The following is a 23,166-nucleotide window of genomic DNA, read 5'->3' as shown; positions in this document are numbered from 1 at the left end:
GGCAGGGCCTTTGGGGTGCTGTGGGCACAGAGAGGGTCAGCTGAGGGGGCTGGCAGGGGTCGGGGTGTGTGAGACCACCATGAGATGCTGGCAGGGCCCTCAGAGCTGCGAGGCATTGCAGCCATGCAAAGAGCCCTTCAAAGCAGTGGAAGGGGAGTGCTGACGAGGCAGCGCGGCCGGAAGGGTGTCCCGGGGGCCGGCGGCAAACCCCGGCCCTGCCACCCCGCACTGCTCCGGCTCCCGCCGCTGCCCGTAACCCGGCGGCGGAAGCGACGGCCGGCTCCAGCCACCCAATGGGCTGGTGCTGCGCGGCGGCGGGGTCCGTCACTTCCTGGCCCTGCAGCCGGCGGCAGCGAGGCGAGAGCCGGGGCCGGGGGCGGTGGGGCCCGCAGCCTGCCCGGCGCTCGCCACCAACATGCCCTTTGACTTCAGGAGGTGAGTGCGGCGGGGCCAACCGCCCACCCCCGCCGCGGGGCCCAGCCCGGCCTCGCCTCTCCCGCCCCACGGCGGGGCCGGCTCCCCCAGCCCCGCCATCCCCGGCCGGGGTAGGCAGCGCAGGCGGCGGTGGGCCGGGCCCTTGACCGGCTGCGAGCGAAGTGAAACCCGAGGGAGGAGAGGAGGAGGGAGGGATGGAAGAAGTAGGTCTGGGCAGGGAAGGGACGTGGGAATCTGGGAGGCTCTGCCCAGCGAGCGGCTGTTGCTCTGTAAGGTGTTGTGCAAAGCGAGGTGTGAGGAGTTTCGAGCTCCCCTGGGCAGGGCGGGTGGAGCAGCGGGACCTGGGGGTGACCACTGTGGGTGTTGCACAGGCCCTGACCACGGGTGTCGGGGTGAAGGCGCTGGGCCTTTTCTCCTCCCGCCGGTCCCTGAGCTCCCACAGCAGGTTTAGGAGGTTGCTCCATACGGTGAGGCAAAGCCACACACTGCGGCTCTGATGGTGGGAAACGTTGTCACCCCTGCCTTTGATTTTGGCATTTTGAGTAGGTGTGAGCTGTGGAATTTGGCCTTGCTACAGGGCTCCTGCATCCCGTGGACCACAGTGGTCAAATTCACATACCAAAGCACAAGTGGAAAAGACCCCTTTGACTCACGTGGGGGTGAAGTAGCAACTGTGGATTTGTTTTCTTTTTAAGCCAGTCCTGAACCAAAGACTTCTAACTTTACAAATTCATAGATGCCATGGGGAAGACGCACAGATTAGTTTTCTCATGTACGTTTTATTAGAGCATTAACATTACAATAAATAAGATACGAGTTTTTGGGAATTGGGAGATACAACTGTTGCTTGATGCTTCTCATGCAGGACCATCATGAAGCATACATTTGCACCCCTTTGAGATGACAGGGGGAAATGGTGATAATGCAGGTTCTTAGCTCACCCAGTCAAAAGTTGTGTATTGTATTTTTGCTGTAATTCTAAATTGGGCCTCTCATTTATACAGGCTAACAGGATCTTGTATGTGATCCATGGGGCACTATTGAACATGGAGGCAGTTGCTTCTGAATGAAAACTTGCTGAAGCTGGAAACAGCATCTGCTGGATCATGTGGGATCCAGGGCCCAGAGCCTCGTTTCTGCTTTTGTGTAAAATTTGATAGAAAATTTCTTCTCAGCTTTGGAGACATTCTGCAAACCCCATTGCTGTCTGTTTTCAGGCTTGTACAATACATGGATAAGGGATCCTGGGTTGTGGCTGTCACTTTGTAATAGCAGATAAAGAAAATGTTATCTCAGATGTCTTTGAAATTGTGATGTTTTGTTGGGTCTCAGAATGTACATGTGGAAACACTGGCTCACCAAGAGTAATCTTCTTAAGAGACAGCACTAGCGCTTTGCTTTGGAATGGAGCAAAGACATAAGGGTTGAATTGTGTTAATGAGTTACAAAAACATAGAGGCATCAGTTCAGATCTGCATTTTAAAGATTCACAATTGCAAATAACTTCTTTGTCATTCAGATGGGAGGATTAGAAATAGACACTTCAAAGCACCTCCTCAGATAATGTAAGCTTCCTGAAGTTCAGCTGTTCTACAGATGAATTTTGAAAAGACTGTCCTTGATAACAATAAATTTACCTTTAAAGATACAGAGAAACTATTGTCACGTGCAAAAAACCACTTTCCTGTTTTAGAAGCATGAGCAGAGTTCAGGACCAAAATTTTTGCAAAGGTTAGGGGCTGTCTTTTAGCTGTTGTGGTTTTTGTTCATTGTGCAGTCAGTGGAACAAAATCCTCAGGTTGGAAAATGTTACTGTTGTAGGTAAAGTATCATGCATACACTAAAAGAAAAATGTACATTTACTTCCTGACAACCATAGGACAGTACAATGCTATTGGAGAAATAAGGTTACCACCTGTAGTAAGTTTGTGAATGAAGAGGTGATGTTTTCCGTCATGTAAAATGGAAGGTTTTTCTTTCAGAGACTTCAACTGGATGTTCTCTTTGATAGGTACATTTTGGCACCTTGTCTTTACCACACGCTTTAAAGTGGGTGTTAATGTCTATAATTAGAGGGCTGGATTGTTAAGAAACTTTCAAAATTGCCCCTACATGCCTTATAGAGTCCAAAATTCAGAGGTTCAGAGTGGAGAGGCATTGTGTTCTTCTGGAGGCCACAGGTTTCACAGGGCTGTGTTGCTAATGCATCTGAAGAAATCACTGTCCTTAACTGCTGTGCTAGAGCATTTGGGAAAGTTAAGTTCTTTTCCTGTTGAATCCCTCACTTAGAGCTTTTATTTTTAGTATTTTAGAGTGGCAGGACATTGACAGCTAACATGAGTTGTAAAGAGGTGGAAGTCTGGGACTTGAGCTCTGTTTCCACACAGAATAGCTCTCGGAGGAACAGGTTGCCACAGTCTCAAATGGAGAAGAAAGACACAAATGATAAGTAATGAAAACAGCTCATGACCAAAAGAGTCCCTATTCTTCATAGAAACAGAATGGTTTGGGTTGGAAGGAACCTTAAAGATTATCTATTTCTAACTTGCCTGCCATGGGCAGGGACACCCTCCCCTAGGCCAGGTTGCTTAAAGCCCCATCCAGCCTGGCATTCTTCACCAGCTTAAAGTCAAGGGAAGCATTTTCGTCTACGTGACTAAATCTCTTTCCTATCTTCTAGACTTAAGGGTTTGTATTTGGCCAAACTGAAGAACCCAAAGTGCTTGAACATATTTCTTGGAAGTTGTTTCCATGGGTCAGCCTGAGGCAGACTGGTTTGTATCAGACACGGAATTAGCTCATTTTGTTACTTCCACTTTTTTGTACTGTACCTTGTTTGTTTTTTTTTTTTTGTCTGGAGGACTTCTGTTGGCTTTTCAGTGGTTCCCTTTGTTAATATAAAATGCATTTAATTCATAAATAATATTTTTACAGTAATTTCAAGTGAATAATAACGATTCTGTCCTAAGTATTGTTATGATTGTAATAAGACTTAGTACTTACCTAATGATTTTAATTTTTTGAAGCATTTCATGCACACTAATCTCTTCAGTCCTGCTGTGATGTTGGTAAGGAACCAAGTTTTCAGCTTCCAGATTGGAGCCTTCAGTACAGGTCTGTTCAGTGCATGTCACGAGGCACCAGCCCTCCTACAGAACTACTAAATCAGTTTGCATTTCCGGAAGGCCTGGTTCTTTCTCATTTTTAAAAGCCTACTTGGCTGCAAGAGAGAGACAGATTTTTCTCTGGTGCCTCTCCCCCTGGTTTCTTAGAATATGTGTCAGCAAAGCAGCTTCATGTTTATTGAATAGGTGGTTTTAAGTTATATCACTGGAGCTGAAAGGGTATTTCCCTCTTCAGCTGTTAAGATCCAGTATCACCTGCATTCTTGCAGCACCTGTGGATGGTTAAAATCATAATTAGATTAAGGTGTAAGCCTGGGTCATCTGAATGGTGATTGTGGGCCTGAAGGTTTTTCACATGTTGTGTGATCCAGTTAGCAGGGAGGCTTAGCTTCAGCAGCAAGTGCCAGTGCTAGTGCTGGGCTTCAAACTGTTTTGGTGTTGAGAATTACAGAAGTAAAAATGAAGTGAGTTCCATGCACTGGATGTGGACATGGTCTAGAGAATTATTGCTGCAAGTTCTTTTGCATCTCTAGGCTTTTCTTGGCATCCACCTGCTTGCATGAAAGAGTTACTGATAGGTTTGTAGCAGATACTGAAACTTCTGAAGTATTTTGGTAGCTTTAACTGATTAGACTGAGAAAAGCTAAAATAGGCCGCTCTGAAATCAAGTTTTGTTCTAATTGTGGGCAATTCTCAATTGTGCCCTGGCCACGTTTTTGGCATAGAGTGGCAAATATCTGTGAGTCCTTATTTTTATTTTTAACTGAGAAATTCAGAACTTATTTCCCATAATTAATCATTGTGATATTTTCCTTAGGGTTTTGGTTTGTTGCGTTTGGTTTTTTGTTGCTTTTTTTTCACAGCTTGGTAACCTGAATAAAATACCAATATCTTATACCTGGATTTTGAAGGTCATGGGAAAGGGAAAGGAGCCAGGCTTAGACAGGATTTAGGTACAAATGCTGATTTAGAGTGGAAATTCTTTGTGGCAAAGGCTTATTCCATTTGCACAATACAACAGGCCCTTGTAGTCAGCTGTTCTTTGGCACCTCTGTGATAAATACTTACTTTAATGTGGATACTCTGATTCAAAACAACATTTTTGTTGTTTTGGGACATAAGCAGGTCTTTGCTTCAGTTCTGGTATGCCTTTTTTGAATCACATTTTGTCTTTACCAAAGCTGATATGCTTCCAACCTTACTGCTTTTAGGAGAGGTAGTATGTTTGGCTATAATTTAGACCTGAGAGTTGTGACAGCTAATAGTCAAACTGGTGCTCAACACACCTGAGCTGGCACAGTTGTGAAACCAGTGATACAGACTGCTTCAGCAGCATCAGGGAGGTCTGTTTGTCTGCCTTCAATTCCTGACCAGATTAGTGAGGGCAAACCCGCAGATTGTAGATGATTTGGAGACTAAGGAGAAAAATTTTTCCAAACTAAGCAACCCCTTGGACAATTTATCATTCACTTGGAGCTTAAGGAAAACAGCTTTATTCTGTTGTATGGCTTAAGAGGAAGCAAAGCTGTCGTTGGTAATCCTACCATTTTTCTTTTGACAGGTTTGTGAGGATTGTGACTTAAAATCTTTCTGTAACTCCTGAAATCTCACTTAAAACTTGTAAGGGACTTGTTTGGCCTGTGTTTGCACATCTGCTGATTGTTAAGCAGAAATGGTGACTATGTGGTGTTTTGGCACTGCCTAATAAATATCAAATGTTAGTGGAAACGTAATATTTGCTCAGGAGTTTCTCATGGGATCGTGATGCTCTGTACTCCATTCACCTGAGGCTGTCTCCCAGCACATTAAGTAGCTGCATTAACACACACTAGTTCATTTGACAAAATTACTTGCTGAACTTACTTTAACAAATGAGCTCGCTGTACGTCTCCTACAGAAGGTAAACGGTGGTGATAGCAGCAGATAGGAGTGTTCTTGGTTGAAACAGTGTGGGGAGCACAAGAGAGAAGAATAGACAGCTCAGGCCAGATGATATGGCTTCTGATTAGCTGAGTTGTGCCTACTGGCTTGTGTGTAGCCGTGGTACATCAAAAAGGTTTGTGAGTCCCCTGTGCTAAGCTGAGCATGATTCTACGCTCTTCCACAGCCATAGACGTTGCCACTTGTAAAACAATTTTGTTCAAAATCATCAGTTCTGTATGTGATTGAGCTGGAAGCCATCACTTCCTAAAGTAATGTCTACATTCATAACTAGTGGCTGTAGCACTGTTCTGTATTGGTTAGATAGCTGCTTCTGTATGCTTTGTAGTGACCTGCACTTCTGTAGCTACTGAAGCAATAGCTGACCCCTTGTGCCTGGTAACTCTGCAAGGATATTTTCATGTTGAACTGTAGCCACGTCTGGCAAGCATGTTCCACTTCACATTGTGCAATGTTGCTGGTAAACAAGCCTTCCAAGTGGTATTGCTGCCACCTTACGTAATTACCAAAGTTGATTTTGGTGCCAGGCAGTACCATGACTAACTTTGTTTCAACAATAGCCCTTTGAGGGCACCTGAGAAATTATTCTGCAGTCACAGCAGTCAGATGGGCAAGCAGAGTTGTACAGAGTCTACTGATGTTTATGCCACAAATATGCGATTTTACATAGCGTATATGTGTGTAAATATTTCTCCCTAAATCTCCCTAATCCGTTGTTTCTCTTAAGATAATATTGGAGTAGGAAAGTTTTCTTCAGTAAGTCCTGAGGTATTAAGGTCTGTTTCTGTAGGAAAGTTTTGTATTGTTTTTCTGAACTTTAACTGGCCTCCTTTGTTCTCTCATTGATGACACAGATGCTTGCTTCATGCCATCATAGTTCATTGCTGTGAAAATGACTGAATCACACTGTAAACAGAGTTGAAGCAATACCATCAGCATGGACTGAGAAGCTGTGGACGTTGAGCTTGTATTTTGAAGTGTGCATGCGTATTTTTAAGGCGTGTAATTCAGATGGTGGAGGTGTTGAGAAAAGAACAGTCTTACAGTGAAATTAAAAATAGTGGAGTCATCTGTTTTTTTTGTCTTCTGTCCAAATACAAGCCCTGAAGTGTTGTCTAGGTATTTCTGTATGGAGCCAGCTGTCCCCAAAATGGAAAACTTGTGCAAAAAATTAGCCACAATCTTGCTACAACCTACAAAGTCTTCCTTATAGTGAAATGTTTGAGTATTTTAGTAGTAATCATGGCAGACATGCAAGTCAGTTGAATAGTGCAATTTGCTGCGTTTGAATTGTGTGTGTTTGGATGTTTATCTTTCTGTTTGTTTTTTTAAGGATGTTTCCAAATGAAATGTATTTAGTTTAATTCACATAAGCCAGAAAGAGTGGTATTTAATAGAAGAGCCTTCAAAATGCTATGGTAATATGGTCAGGCATGTATTGCTGCTGACAGAATTTCAGGCAGTCATGACTGCTTAGTAGTTATTTAACAGTCGTATCCAAAGGCAGATCACTAGGCCTCCTAATTGCTGTCCGTCTCTGTAGACAACTGTGTACTGTGAATAAAGCAAGGTTGGAAAGCTTGGTAAAATACCAGTGGAGCCAATAATGTAAATTTGCTTTTGTGTTTTCTGATAAAAGTGAAGTCTTGGAGCCCTACTTGGATTCCACGTCACTCTAAATCAAATGTAACCCTACTGAACTGAAATCTGAATCTGACTGCTTCATTATAGCACATTATATCTGGACTAAAACCCGCTGGTAAATCTGTCCCCAGCTACAAGTTGCAGGTCTATCTTGGGTGTGTATCAGTCACATTTTTCTAGCGAACATCAATACGGATGTTTCATGGACACTGAGTTAAAACCAGGAACTTTACTTGGAAGCCAGATGATGCACGAGTTGTACTTGTAGGTTAATAATAGAGTTATATGCAACTGAAAAATAGGAATGAGTTGTAGAAGCACACACAGAAATTTTCATCTGCTTAGACTGGAATTTAAATACGAGAACCTGAGCTGGTCACTACAGGTTTATTGATATTCTTAAGTTAGATACTGAAAAAGTACAATACTGCTGAATGCTCTGGGAAAGGATATGGGGGTTTGCCCCTAAGTCTTTTATATTAAGAATGGTTTTTGTTGTATAGAAATTGCTTTGGAGGAGAAGAAAGACTTGCTGGTGTGTGTGTATACAGCCACAAATGCCACTGTCTACTTTCTCAAGTCATGGTTCTGCTGTCTTACCTCTTGTCAGCTTCAGGCAAGTAACAGTCCCGTTCTGAGCCTGTTACTGATTTGTTTCAAGGGGACTGTACTTTGCTTAATCTCTTCTCAAAGCGCTGGCTGAACAGTTTTCCCTTGGAGGGATTTTCTTGGCCTAGTCCAGCATAAGATGATGAGCCTAGCAGACATAGAATCATAGAATAGTTGGGGTTGGGAAGGACCTTAAGATCATCCAGTTCCAACCCCCCTGCCATGGGCAGGGACACCTCACACTAAACCATGGCACCCAGGGTTCTGTCCAACTTGGCCTTGAACACTGCCAGGGATGGAGCATTCACAACTTCCCTGGGGAACCCATTCCAGTGCCTCACCACCCTCTCAGTAAAGAATTTCTTCCTTAGATCCAATCTAAACTTCCCCTGTTTTAAGTTTTAACCCATTACCCCTTGTCCTATCGCTACAGTCCCTAATGACGGATCCCTCCCCAGCATCCTTATAGGCCCAGTTCAGATATTGGAAGGCTGCTATGAGGTCTCCATGCAGCTATGAGTTTCTCTTATTGATCTGGAGAAATCTCTGTCAGGCAGTGGGATATGGATAGCCTGTGTGCTTTTGAGGGAAGCCTTATGAAGATGGAGCTATTTTCTTCACACAACCCCCTACTTTTTTCTTCCCCAGATGTTAGGTTTGTTCATGCTGTTTTGTACAAACTTCTGATTTTTGTGCAGTCCTAGTGCAGCCAGGACTTAAACCTTTCAGAAAGCAGCTTCCCTGAGACTTACACAGTTCTGATGCTAAACTAATCTCACCAGATCTTGTTTCAAGGTGTTCAGCAGTACCAGGCAGCAACGGAGTCTTAAGGTTTTGTGATTCATAGCAGCTATGAGAAAGACTATGGTACAACTCTTTCTTTCCATAGCTGTGTCCTGGTTATGCTCAGAGTTGTGTGTAGGTAATTTCTTGGAAATCACAGACCAACTGTTGTATTTTGTTCAGTGTCTGCTAGAGATCAGGACTTTGTGGGGAGGGCTGAGGAGCTGGCTGCTGTCAGTAATGGGAAACAGCAGCTGTGGACTGTGAGGTGGAGCTGGAGGACCATGGCAGGAGGTAGAGAAACCCTGAGCTGTCAGGTCTTGAACTGGAAAAGAGAGAGATGTTCAGGACTGGAAGCTCACGAAGGATGGAATGGGTAAAGGATGGCGCTGGAGGAAGTGTCTGGGCGATGCAGTGGTGGAAGGCATTGGGGAGCTGCAAGAGCAAGAAGGGGGGATGAAGGCTTCAGGACAGGAAGGATTACAGTATACTTATGACTTTCAAGTATCTGAACTATTTACTTAGTTGGGGGATCAGCCATTTCATCCAATTCCCCGTTCTTTCTTGCTCCATCTTCTCTTTCTGATCTCCAGAATAGGGTACTGCCACTCAGCAGTACAGTCGCTCCTGCTGACAGTGGAGGGCTGGATACCTTTAAATACCAGTCCTCCTATTTGAACATTTTTTCTTCATGACACTTTTCTCCTGTTTTGATGAAGCAAAGTGTAGTTTGCTCACTTAATTAAAAATACAGTTCTCTTCCATCCTTCATTTTGGCACCTGCTTTACTACCTAAATGGAAATAAAATGCTTGCTGGCAAGACTCTGCCTTTGAGTATTTGAGATTATAAATAATCTCCTCCTCCTAATTATTTCTGAAATATGTTTGAGGCTAACATTTTGTTTTGAAAAGGACAGTGATGTACCGCTTCCTCTCTTCCATCGTTCAGTGCCACCTAAAATAGCTTGCATTTCTGGTGTATTTTCAGCAATAGCAATTGCTGTGTGTTCCTGGGTGATAGAGAAAGGTTTCTTACTCACTGAAGGGATAAGAGCACAACATTTAGAACATGGTTGACAAAAGGGTGTTATGCAGAACAGCGCGGTGGTGCTGGGAGGCTGGCAGAAGGCAGAAAACAGGAGAAATAGCTCCTTGGAAAGAAATCAATTTAAATGGGAGCAGAATGTGTTCATTTTTGTGCCCTCTTTCTGCAAGGGTTGTGGGGATTCATAGTCTTAGAAATAAAGGGTTTGTTGTGTATTGGGTGGGTTTTTTTCCCCCCTATACAAATCCTGTACCTGTAACTAGCAGATGAGATGACATAATACTGCAGAGGCCGATGACTCCAACGTTCTCCCAGCCGCTTTCCCTAAATGTCCAGTTGCCCAAAGGCTGGATTATATAATTAATGATAGTCCTTCTGGCTAACCGTGTTTTCTTGTTCTCAGTACTCCTCCTTGTTTCAGAAACTTCCTCTGTTAGTTTCATTATGTTCTTGGAACTGGAATTAAGAGGGAGGAGCTGGCTGGCAAGGAAACCTATTCCTACATTTCATTCCTGGGCTTACAAGTGTGGAGAGTCAGCAGGTCACAAAAAAATACTGTTTGGTGGATCATGCTTTGAAAAGTGGTGTGATGTTGTGAGTGAGGAGTCAGTCATATAGAGCATGGAAATTGCAGTCTTCACCTGCTTGCAGTACAGATAAAGTAGTTTAAAATTGCATTAGCCCTCCACCTCCTTGCCCAGTCCTTGTATATCAGAGCTGGCTCAAAGTATTCAGGATTAAACAGTTTCCCATGGAGTTTTGAAGCCTTAAGGGTTTGTTCATGAAAGCTCAACTTCTGCAGTATGTGTGTTAATACCCTATTGTGTGTAAACGAGGACTAGCTGATTACTTAATAGTGTTTGTATATTATCTGCTGTTACGCAGGTGTTAATCTTATAAAATGTGTTAATAACTGCTTGGTATTTACAAGTATCGGCTTATTAGTCCTGCTTTGAATCTGTATTTGCATCTTGAACTCGCATTCAGGGCCAGGTCTGGTATTTGTGTATTCAATGTCTACTTTCTGTGTAAACTGAGATTAACAGGATCACTTATTTTACATTCCACATGCTTCAAATTTTGTGTCCCAATTCACAAAACCATTCCTGATCAAGATTGTAAACATGCACTCTAGGCACAGCCCCGGTACTGAACCAAGACTTAGCTCTCACAGTGCACATTCAGTTTTCATAAGCCGATCTTCCTGCAGCTTTCCTTGTACAGACCTTCAAAAAGAGTTGGAACTTTGACCAGTAATGCCTCATCTATTTCCAGAGTTTTTCATCTGTAGATTTCAACATACTCCTGAAAGGTGGGCGCATGTTTCCAGGTGCCACTCTGCAAAATGAAGCTGAAGAAGAAAGATGTAATTGGAGCAGAAATTACACAGTGAGTCAGTGCTAGGAACTGAACACAGTTCAGGTCTGTTGGCTCCCACTGCTGCATCCCATCGGCAGGATCGCAGCATGGCTGTCCAGAAGCTGTCTCGAGCTGCTCTCTGCACATTATGTTCTTATCTGCCAGCAGACAGGAAACATAGAGATGTCATTTAAACAAAGAATTAACAATCACAAAATGAAGCACTCGGAGTCAGTAGTTCATATTTTCTTTCCCTGCTGCTAACTTCCTGCCATTGTTTTCCCACTCTATAAACCAGGGTAAGAGATTTCACCAAAGTGTTGGAAGAAGAGTTATCACTTTTTATCTGTACTGGATTGTGTAGGAGCAAAGTGTTCTTGCAGGGATGTTGGAGCATTGCCTTTGAACGAAAAGAAAAGCAGCATGATCTAAAGAAAGGATTTAAGAATGAAATATTGAACTAATATTTCTTCATAAAAATACAAGAATTAATGCTTTCTGTATATGTGTAGAGGAAGGCACTAGAATAAGGCACCTCTACTTCCTTTGGACTGCTTTAGAATGGAATTACTGCTGTACAGGCATTCTTGTTTCTTTGATAGATCTGTGGAAAATTCTGGATTCTTGTCCAGCACATGTACAGCAAGGACCGTAAGAAGTTGAAAATGCACAGGGAATTGGAAGTCACTGCTTTTTTAGAATAAAGACAGGTTTTACTTAAAAAGTCATGCTGATCTTGATGTTTCCTCAATTAAAAATCAAACAAAATAATCCAACATAATTAATTCTGACATAATTTCTACTCTGTAAATCTTGTGATTTCATTTTAATGCTCTTTCCAGTGTTTCACTTCATATTTGTCTTATGGAGTATGGGCAGGCAGGTGGGGAGTGCCTCCCCAGTTACTGCGTGTTTCAGTGGGTGCTCTCTGTAAGCCTGCTCTTCTGCTGAGTTGCTTCATGAAACCTCTAAAACATGTTGGTGAATACTGACCCTGCAGTACCTTGAGCTGTTGGGGAGGCAGACATTCTCTTACAGTACTTTGTACTTGAGATTCTTAAGCTTCATTTAGATGATGCTCATCTCTGCTTCAGCAGTCAGAAGATGACAAAGATAAAAATGCTCCTTGACACAAAGTAGCATGCCTTTAGCGGGAAGGTTTCTCTAGAACTAACACTGTGTACTGATGGGTGTTTCTGTTTTGCTCTGTTCAGGCTCCAGCCTGAATGATCTTGCTCTGACAACACTCTCTCCATAGCTTCCTTTTGATTCCATGAATTCTCATAGAAGATATGTGAATCCCAGAGGAGGGCCATGAAAATGGCCAGAGGGGTGGGGCACTTCTATGAAAACAGGCTGAGAGTTGGACTTGTTCAGCCTGGAGAAGAGAAGGCTTCAGGGAGAACTTAAAGCAACTTCCAGTGCCTAAAGAGGCTGACAAGAAAGCTGGAGAGGGGCTTTTGACAAAGGCAGGTAGTAACAGGACAAGGGGGAATGGCTTTAACCTGCTAGAGGGGAAACTGAGATGAGCTCTTAGGCAGAAGCTCTTCCCTGTGAGGGTGCTGAGGCACTGGCACAGGGTGCCCAGAGAAGCTGTGGCTGCCCCATCCCTGGCCCTGTTCAAGGCCAGGTTGGACGGAGCTTGGAGCAAGCTGCTCTAGTGGAAGGTGTCCCTGCCTGTGGCAGGGGGCTGGAGCTGGGTGAGCTTTAAGGTCCTTTCCAACCTAAACCATTCTATGATGTCCAGTGTTTTGTTTTGTTTTTCCCTCCCTTCTGCCTCCGAGCTACACTGATTTTGGGGGGGTAGAAGGAAGTTTCTGAGGCAGACATGGTGATTAAATTCTGCTTTGTAACACCAGCTTCTTCTAAAGTTTTGCTTGAGGGAGAATATGGAGTCTATTTGTGCACAGTCACCTTTGAATGTCAGATGGACTTAATCCAATTTACATTTATCATGACAGTTTCTTCCTGCTTCCTATGCCCTCTGTGTAAATGATAAAGCATTTTATGCAAAGTGAGTTGCTGTATTCTCAACTATAAGTGGTATCTCTGCTAAGAGCCTTAATAGCAGCAGGTATTGAATGAGTCATAGTCCATAACCTCCTCTGCTGTCTCTAGGGATGCTTCTCCTAGAGGTGGTAGCAGCAGTCATACAAGGAAAGGAAGTTGTGTGGTAGCCCATACTGGTTGAAAACTCTTCAGAGCCAGTGTTCCAGCTCATTTCGTGTGCACTTAAACATGTTTCCTGAGGTGGGGTTGAGGTTGCTCGTTCTCCTCTCCCCACTTCATGCCCCCTTGGTTTCCTGAACTTCTAATGCACCTCTTCTGGCCTGAAAAGACAGACTTAGAAATAGATTCAGTTATACAAATCTTGTGGGCTGGTTGTGTGTCTCTGTACCAGATCTATAGCTCTTGTATAGAGCCAAAGAATGGTGATTGAACCAACCATCTCTGGTCTCTGAGCCATCTGTCTTTAATATAGCAATATAATAGCAATGTTCAAGGAGGCAGATAGGAAGTGGCAAGAGGAAGAAGTGTGTTGGGTGACAAATCCTAAGGCTATGCCCTTGTCTCCAGGAAAAATTAATCCTTCTCAAAGTTAAGGATGTTTCGTCTCTTCAATGGCAGCTGAATAGCCATTATTAGTTGCATGGATTCTCTGATGTCTGCATGAAGTAATTAGAGAGTCTGGTGTAATTCAGAGGCATGTGGCCTAAAAATGAATTTATTTAGAATGTCTAAATGGCAGATGCTCTCAAAGAAGAGACACTAGATGTTTTCTAACCTGTTATCAGACAGAGCTTCCTCAAGATGACTTCTATTGAAGATGAAGTGGTTGCTGGCACAGGCTTGACTGTCCAAAGTTGTGTTTGGCAGCTGCCTTGCTTTTTGTGTACCTTCCACAGTACATGTAGTTTTCATCAAAAGCAGTCTGGGATTGTTGTTTTGAATGAAATGTGTTTCTAGAAATACACTGTGTAGCAGTTTTCCTATCCATCTGAAAAAGAAACCCAGTATAATTAAGAGTGCTTTATCTTCTCTTCACAAAAAGCACCTTTTTTCTTTGTTTAATTGAAGAACAAGTTTCATAAAACTTAATGTGTCTGCTCTGCCTCCTTCTGTGTCATTATGTTCCTTGAAATGGCAAGTGTAGTGTGTAACGGTAGAAATTCTCTCTTTCACTTGTAACTCCATTTACTGGTGAGTACATAATGAATGGACTTTGTAAGGAACGGGCAAGTTCTTTGTCGTGTTAGTCAGGAATCGGCGTGTGTGTGGAGAAATACTGACATCATGCCTGCTTGTTTCTTGATATTTGAGGCCTGCAGCCATACTCTTATTCACTTGAGTTAGCAAGAAGGACTTGACACATTGGAAAAACCAGCAGCAATATTGCACTTGAATGTATCTCCAGCTTGCAGGAGCTGTGCTGCTTGCTGTTAAAATGGGTAAGTGTATTTATTGCCAGCACACGAGCAGAAGGGGAAACAGATTTTGAAACCTGCTTTAATCAGCTTGTTACTCCCCTGTGCAGTGGCAAGGAAACATTTCTTTCATGAAATAGCCCTTAAAAGGCCAGCCTAACCTTGTTTCACTTCATTGAATAGCAAGCTTGGCCTGCAAATTCAGTGTCAGCCAGCATGCCAGGTTTGAGAGCTTGCTTTCTTGCTCTACAAAAGGGTCCGTGGTTTTAGTGCGATACAGTCATGTCTCTGAGAGGGTTCTGAAAAGGCAGACTTACTCCTGCTTTCTGATTTACACAGCTGTCTTGAGAGTGAGTTAAGCTGTACTGCAGATACGTAGATACTGTGTGAGGAAATCTCAACAGAAGTCTGAGTGGTACAGCCCATATCAATGGCTTACAGCCTCCCACTTAAGTGCCAACTGCTACTGAATACAGGGTTTGTTTCTTTGCTCCTTTGTAATGTGATTTAAACTTGAGCCCTTGACCAAGGGCTTTTGTTGATCCAGGAAGTCATCTCAGCTTTGGTAGATGTATTATTCTTCATTTCTTCTGGCAACCAATCTGTCCCTCTGTGTATGTGACACAGAAGCCTTGCCTTTCTGTTTCTCAACCTGCAGCCCCTCTGTTTCTCAGAGCAGTCATGTTTCTTACCAAGAAGTAATCAGAGATGGAGTATTCGTGGACCCTGAAAGCCTTTTGAGGCTGTTTAGGCTGCGAGGATTCACCCATCAGTCAGCATTTTCTTGGATATCTCAGTTTTCCTCTGTATCTTGGAAACCCTGGGGACATCTCCCCCACACCCTTTTTGTTCTCTTTGAAAGACATGATGCTATCTGCTAGGTTATGATGGAGCTGTTGCTCCCAACTCATAATTAATGAACGCTTGTCCAGTACTAGGTCTCCAACATGCAGTGTGTTGAAATGCAAGCACTGACTCCAAAGTTCTCATTTCTTATTGCAGTAACGGCACCAACTTTATAATGTTTTCATTATTAACTTTTTGTGTCTGTACTTGATAATTCCCCATTTGTTTACTTTAAACAAATCTGCTGTAATATTGTTAGTTGTTTGGTTAACTTAATAGTGAAGTTGTGTTTCTGCTGTTAAACATGCTATTTTGCATTCACCTCAAGCAGAGTTATTTGTTAATGAAGCAAATCAGTTCAGCAGCACCAGGCCGGCTCTTTTACAAAGAGATCTCAAAGCTGCTCATGTGTAATAAACTTAAGGCGGTTGTTCCTTGACTTGTTATTGAGAGTGAGTAATGTCACCGGGAATTAGTGACCTCGACTTCAAATGTGGTATCTGCTGAAAAATAGAGGGTACGTCTAAAAGCTGGTTAATCTGGGAGGTGGAGAATAAGCGTTGTTTCAACACCCACGTTCTTCTGTGTGAATCACAGCCATGGACCCTTGCTGCTAAGACAAGATGACATGATGTATTTACGCCACCACTGTCCTGCTAAAGGTGGAATGTCAGCCATGATACTGGGGGGTTTATTTTATTTTATTTTTAATCTTTGACATCTGAAATGTAGTTTCTTGTAATGAATGGGTCCTCTAAATACCTTCCCCTTTCAGTATGTGCTGCAGAAGTACCTACAATAGAGCCACTATGCTTCAAAAAGACTCATGTTTAAGTATTCAGTTGTTCTGAGGAGAAATGTAATCTGCCTGAAGAACAAAAACGTTCTTCCCCTGTCTGTATTAAAGCTAAATTTCTGAATCATCTGAGGAGTGGAAATGGATGAAAATTAATCTGTTTGCTGCTGATTTATGGTACCTGAATTTTGTTCTGTGACCAGGCGCCACATGTGAATGTGTTGTACTTTTGCTTGGCCACTTGATTAACTGGAATCCAAAATATAGTCCAAGAGCCGCAAAACAATCTTTCCGTTGCCCCCTAGCTAAATCAGTAAAAACAGACCTTGCAGAAGTAAACATGAAAACATCCCACTGCTGCTTGCTCCAGAGTTGTGTTTCAGTGCTCCACAGACAGACCTAAAGCATCTGCTGTCTCTTTGCAGTGAATCCACACAGTGAATCAGTAGTATAGGGAGGTTTATAAGCTGTGCTCTGAATGTCTGCCTAGGTGACATGGCCAGTGCATTGCTCCTCTGTTTATGCCAGGTAGGGGTGGGCATGCTTGAGGGTTGCAAAAATGCTGTAAACTGAAGGAGGAATTAGTGTTCTTCCTTTTCTGATGTGAACTCCTTCAGGTTTGCAAGTAACCCTTTGCTACAAGACGTTCAGATTTAACCAATGTCTGGTTAGTTCTACTTCTAATCATTAATATTTTTTTATTGCCTCAAGTTCTTTGCTTCTTGCTCATGAAAAAGTTAACAGCATCCTACAGAGGTATTACTACAGTATTTTGCTGAAGCTCTTTTCAGTCTCCAAAGATGTCAGCGAGGATCTTTCTGTTTGGAGGGGCTGTAATCTTCAGTGAGATAATGTATTTCTTACTTCCTTTCCTGAAATATTTCAGATCCAGACTTGAAACTGTTCAGGTACATGAAGCGCACCTTGGCAGTTAGCCCTGCCCATATCAGCTCCTGCTGAGGGGATGAGCTCATCCCCATTCACAGGGCAGGCATTTGAAGTTTCTACTCTAGAAAAAGACACAGTGTTTGGGTAGTCATCTTCTTCCTCCCTGTCCCTGGCTTGTACTGTCAATCCGACAGATTTGAAAGGAAAGTCAGGAATCACCCCAGGGCTGATGATGTCAACTTGCTTCGTTCTATAGGGTTTGACCTACCATTGCTTCTGCATACCCTCCAGCCTTGGACATCATCATTTGTGGCTGTCTCACTCAGATGAGCAGCATCACTGCATCTAACTCTGACTTGTTAAACACTTGTTGCTTTCTGTGGCTCTAGGCGATCCTGAAAAGTGAACTGTGCAGAGCATATACTTCTGTCTGAACAAGACTTTTGAATAGCCACAGCCCATTTTAGTCTAAATACAGCTTTTGAAGTCCTTCTAATCTGCCATCCTTTTGTTTGGCTCCATTGAGGTGCACCCATCTGCAATTTTACCTTGCCACCCACTTGTGCAACTGCAATGACACCAGACATGTAATTTCAGTGTTTCTGAGGGGACTGTTGCACACCCGTCCAACAGACAGAGTTCTGCCTCAGACCTGGCTTAATCATGCTAAGGTTTGTGAACTCTCTGTTTTGAACCTATTTAGGAATGATCCTTGTGCTGCTCTTTTTTGCAATGCTTTACCAGTTTGTTGACATTCCAGTCTGGAAGGTGAGAAAGCATTTTAAGTCCTTTCAGCATTAGACTGAGTAGAAGGTAGTGTACCATTCCTTCGTGTTAGTTATGAATGTTGTTTCCTGCAAAACTCTGGTATTGCCAAACTGCTTTCTTTTTTGTTTTGTTTGTAACCATGCTTTCCATTGAAAGAAAAAACAGTGGATACACTACGTGTGTCAGGAAATTCCTTTGTTATGCTGATGACAGCCTAGTTCTATTCTGGTATTGAAAAGCCTTGTATTCTGGTATTGAAAGGTCCAGCCTTCCCTTTGAGAATACATATGACCTGGAGGAAGAGCTTTCCTAGCAGAAAGTTTGTTTCCACTGTGCAGCTATGTCAGTTGATTAACTCGAAGATATTACTTTGCCTTACAAGTCTTGTCCTTCTGAGCAAAGGAAGAAAGTTGCCAAAAGCTATATATAAATAACATGATGGCTGTCCTGTGGAAATTGCTCGTGTACATGCTTTGTAAGTGTAAAGTAATACATTCCTGTGTGAAAGCAGGGCAGACTGCTGCGCAGTGCTGCAGGTTAAGAGAGTTCATGTAGCAGTTACTCTGAGGTGATGAATATGCTGTAAATCTACACCTTGGTTTCTCCTGGTCATTTAGGCTATGAGTACAAGAGTATGGAAATGGATATTCACCACGTAGTATAGTGTGTCTCACTGCATTATGAGCTGGCTTGTGTAACCTTTCTCAACATCCAGTCTTCCTCCAGCATTTGTAATATCTTCCACTGCTTTGAATGTGCCAGTATCAGAAATTCGTAATGCAGCTTTTGCAGTGTACAGAGAACAAGGTTTCTCTCTGTTCCCAGGATACAAATACTCTTCCAAGTGACCAGTGCCTCAGGAACCTGGAGGCATATTGGAATTTTTACTGCAGGTGCTTGCAGGAACATTTGACCTGAGGGCAAGTAAAACCTGTTCCCCTTTACCATGCATGCAACTCCTTGGCCTCCTCCCTCATACATTACACATTATCTGTGGTGTCTTAATCCTCATTCTTTTCTCTTCCCAGGACAGTGTAAGTGATCCCCTGAAATTGCTTTGAGCTCTGTGGGGGAGGCAAGAAGCCAGTGGCAAAAAGAGGCAGGTTTGTCTTGTAAAGCTTTAGAAGTTAGTTAGATTTTTAACCCTTAAGTCTGATAGGAGCTGTGCTGTTCACAAATCTCTCATTTCTTGGGGCTTATGGTCTGCTTTTACAGTAACTCTTGTCAAGTTCACAGATTTGTTTGAGAAGTTTGATGAGGCCTTCTTTGCGGTACCATCCTCTACTTACTGGGATTTTTGTCTCTCTGGTGTCTCACAAACATACTTTTCAAGCTGTCTTTGAATTCTATGCATTTTGTATCTTCTTCTGTCTCAGAGTTTAATTCAGAGTTAACAAGATAGCTCTGTTCCCTGGCCATGCCAGCATATCCATAATTCTTGTCAAAGTTCAACGTCTTGCTGTCCTTTTGGGCATCCAGCTTACCTTTCTCTGTGTAAACTCAACTTCTGTTTTCACCACCCTGGATCAGACTAAATAAATGGTACTTTCTCAAGCTGTGGCCAGCATCATATGGTTTATGGGAAGATGTCTGGTACCGTGAAGAGTATCATTCCTTTGCCAAAGCATAAACCTTCCTAAACCACAGCATGTCTTTTCCAAGCAAATGAATTTTCTGCCAGGATACTTGCATACAGCTAGTCCTTTCTCTTTTAGGCTGGTGATCTCTTGGATTTACTGGTATTACGTGTCAGTGAGCAAAATCTAGCCAGCAGCATTTGTCTCTTATTCCAAACTTGTCTTTTTCCATTCCCTTGCTGTTAACATTTATTTTTGTCATCATTTCAGCATCCTTCTGCAAGTTTAAACACACCTCCCCTGCTTGCCTTCCCTTCTGTTGCTTGAATCGGGTTCTGGATGTCATCCTGCAAGACCCTGCATTCATCCATAAGATTCCAACTGGGCTTTCCTCCTTCCTCCCTACCATCCAGTCTGCTCTCATTGCCTCTTTCGTGTATGTTGTCTACTCTCAATTCTGTGCTATTCCATAATGTCTGTCCTTATCTAAAAATGTGTTAATTCTACAGAACAAAGCCATTAAAGCTTTATTCAGTTCTCCTGGGTTCTTCTGCGCTGTTGTTGTATGTGCCTCTATACTGTAAATTTATGGCTGCAACACTGGTTGGTGTTCTTTGCCTAGCAGGCTGTGTACTCTCACTGTGCTTATACATTAAGTAATCCTTAAGATCTCTTAAGGACCTCACATGACAGCTGTTCAGTTATGCTGTACTGTGCTTTCTTGGAGGTTTGAGCCTGTAGGTGTAAACCCAAGAGTTCACAGAACTCCAGGCAAATCAAACCCAGAGACTTGCTTAAAGCCCTTTTTAGATGTGTATCACGGTAGTAGAAGAGAGAGAGAATGTAATGTTGTGGTAGAAGAGATGGGAAGCAGAGTAGCACAGAGATGGTAAACTGCCTTTTAAGCACTTAAAGCCAGGCAACAGATGTGGCTGGGAGCCACTGGTCGCTTTCTGCAGTGTCTTTTCCTAATCCTAGCTTATACCATGTAAAATTTAATTTGTGGGTTTGGGTGTCACTTACGTGGTTAAACTGGCAGTCTGAGAGGAGAGAACTCTGCCATGACATCAACTTTCCACTGAGTTATTTAAAAAGCTTGATTTTTATTTTTTTTCAATCCTGTGATGGGTCATCATTTTAATACTAGTAAATATTTCTCATTGTAAGAACAAACTTCCTTTTATAGTATCCACATGCTGCTGTTTTTACTGAATCCAGCACAGAGCTATTTCCTATTTCTGATTGTTCACCTCACACTCAGCAGCCCTTGTGTGTTCCTGTGCTCATGCTCTCTCCCTCTTTTTCTTTCTCTCTTGGCTTTTTTAGCCTTCTTGATCTATTATTGTGACTTTGGCGAGACAACGCCAGCTTTCAGTGTTTAATGGAATGTGTTTAATAAAGCAGGAACCATCAGCTACTTCTGGTAGTTCTGCCTGTGAGACCATGATGTCAGCAGCTACTCTGGGTTGCTTTACCATCTGCTGCTGCTATTGCTTTGGTGTATGTGGAAGGAATGTAAACAGCACTTTCCAGATGTTCTCAGGGCAGCTGGAAAACCATAAATGGACTGTTTGGTTCAGGAATATTACTAATCTGTTTAGGAGATGGCAGTGAATAGAGTCATAAAAACTTACAGCTCCATGCGTAGCCTGTGCAGCATGCCTTGTCGTGTACTGCAGTGGGTTGCTGGAACGGTTAAGTGATTAAATAGCTTGTTCAGGACTTGAGCTGGGCAGATGAGCTATCTTTATACCTGCTCTCCTTCCCTCTCTTATCCTTCCTTCTGCCAGCTTCAGCTCCTGAATGAATCACAATGACAATGTCCTCCTAATCTCATGCAGGGCAAATGCTGTTTTGTTCCCCCAGTGTTTCCAAGTTGCAGGTGATCTCAACAAATGAAGAGTGAAGAAAAGAGGATCTAGTTTTTAAACTCTCAGTGTAATATTTGGTGTAGTAGGAACTGCTGAATAAACATGGGGGTGTTTCATCTTGCTGCAGTATAGAATACAGATTTGGAAGCCGGTGTCTCTCATGTATCTCCAGAGCTGGAAAAAGCACCAAATCTCACCCACTTGTGGTATATCCAAAAAAAGTCTATTTTGAGGGAGAACCAATCACTTCCTTCTTTAGGGGGTGTGTGTGTGTGTTTAATGCATTAATTAATTTTTATTGAGTGGTGGAAAAACTGATGTCAGAGCTGCATTGCGGCTGGAGGCGCACAAACACAAGGTTGTAGGAAATAATACAGCTAACATAAGGGCAGTGAAAGTTTAACCATGGAGAGTTTAAAATAGCAAAGCTGAGCCATATGGATATTAAAAGATATGACTGAATCAAAACAACAGTCTAATATTAAACGGGATTTTGGTGGGGGAGTAGCAAACTTCTTGGGTTAATGTCTCTTGTGTATCTGGTGTCCAAGGGTAGGTTTCCTGTCTCGACACCCTGATTGCTGACTTTGGTATTGTCAGGTTTTGGCTATTGTGGGATGCAAACTACAAGGGGCAATACAGGTTGTGTCTAACTCTCTATTTGCCAGGCCTCTTCAGTCAGGAGTCTGTAGAGTATCCTTTTCCTTTTACGGCGGTCTATAAACTTGTCCAGCATGACTTCTTCCCTGGCACCTCTCATGGTTCAGATTGCATGGATCCATGACAGCAAAGCGGAGGGAGGTGGAGAGAAGTGCTTTGGAAACTGGAGCCAGAAAGGAGCACAGTTACATAATTGTACAAAAGAAAAAGGGGTTTTGTTTTGCTTTTCCTTGTCATATCCTTCTGCAAACTGAAAAAAAATGTTGGAAACCGGGATGGAAAAAGTTCAGCATCATTCATCCCTGTGGGGACATGAAATGCATTGAAATGTTCCACCTGTTTTATGGCTGTTGCTTTTCCTCTTTCAGGTTTGACATCTACAGGAAGGTGCCAAAAGACCTTACACAGCCAACCTACACAGGGGCTATTAGTAAGTAACACTTCTTTTTGATGTCCTTGCATACCCCAGTCTAATATTAAAGATCATTTGGCTTCTCTGTCTCCGGGGGATTTTTTTTAAAGGGATATTAAACACAGGAAAGTATATCTTTTGTTGCTGAGACAACTTGTTTTGCCCAGTCTATCAGGTTGTACTAAATGCTGGAGTGCTTTGCCTGGATTTGGAATCTCAACAACAAAAAGTAGTTGTCGTGAAAAGGAGGTCCTGAAAGCTAGCACTGAAATACCCACTCTGCTAACTACTGCAGCAGGCAGAGAGCTTCTTGCTAGTGTCTTCCCATGAACAGAAGCTGTGAGTGTGCCAAACACTGGTCAGGTTGATGACTGTAGGGCTTTTTTACCCCTCCTGATAGGCATCCCCTCAGTTAGTGCGGAAAACAACTGGTAGCAGTTGCATTCACAATTAGTGTACCCAAGCGTTTGCTTGTTGAAGAGACTGGAGGAACCCAACTACTGCAAATGAGGAATCCTGGTTCCGGATAAGTAAGGAGCAGGGTGGGTGGCAATATGCGGTGGCTGGCAGTGAAGATGGTTTGGGAAACACATATTTCTCTCACAGCGTACTCAGGAAATTCATCTGATGTTGTAGGTGGACTAATGAGCAGAGATCTTATTTTGTTGTTATTTGTCATGCTTCTAAAGAAGAAAATTTGCTTGGTCAAAAACCACCGACAGCAGTCCACTCTCACTCCCATGTTATCAATACATAGACTTTGGCTGATATAAATCTCTTGCCTTGGGCCCCTTTTCCTTCCTTCCTCCTCCTGAGGGAGGCTGTAGGCTGGGTAATGCAATTTCACACAATTATATGCAGTGAGTGCACTGTGCAGAATGCTAAACATTGATCAGGTTGGTCCTGCCAGGCCTGTGATCAAATGCCTAATGCAGCTTCCTGTTCCACTGAACAGTGACTTCCTTTGATCATGGAGCTGTG

At 43.0% G+C, this 23,166-nt stretch overlaps 1 protein-coding gene across 1 annotated transcript in view; it reads left to right on the top strand.

Moving 5' to 3' along the window:
* Positions 1 to 348: 348 nt before the first annotated feature.
* Positions 349 to 23,166, top strand: part of ERGIC1 (endoplasmic reticulum-golgi intermediate compartment 1) — a 56,461-nt gene continuing 33,643 nt past the window's right edge. The window contains exons 1-2 of the mRNA XM_080627095.1: positions 349 to 435; positions 22,142 to 22,203. Coding sequence (XP_080483221.1) covers positions 416 to 435; positions 22,142 to 22,203 — 82 coding nt within the window. The 5' untranslated portion in view covers positions 349 to 415. The remainder of the gene's footprint in view (positions 436 to 22,141; positions 22,204 to 23,166) is intronic.

Source organism: Psittacula echo, assembly GCF_963264785.1.
Source record: "Psittacula echo genome assembly, chromosome: 11".
In the NCBI taxonomy this organism is placed as follows: domain Eukaryota; kingdom Metazoa; phylum Chordata; class Aves; order Psittaciformes; family Psittacidae; genus Psittacula; species Psittacula echo.
Note: the sequence above shows the minus strand (reverse complement) of the source record. Positions and strands in the feature narration are given on the sequence as shown.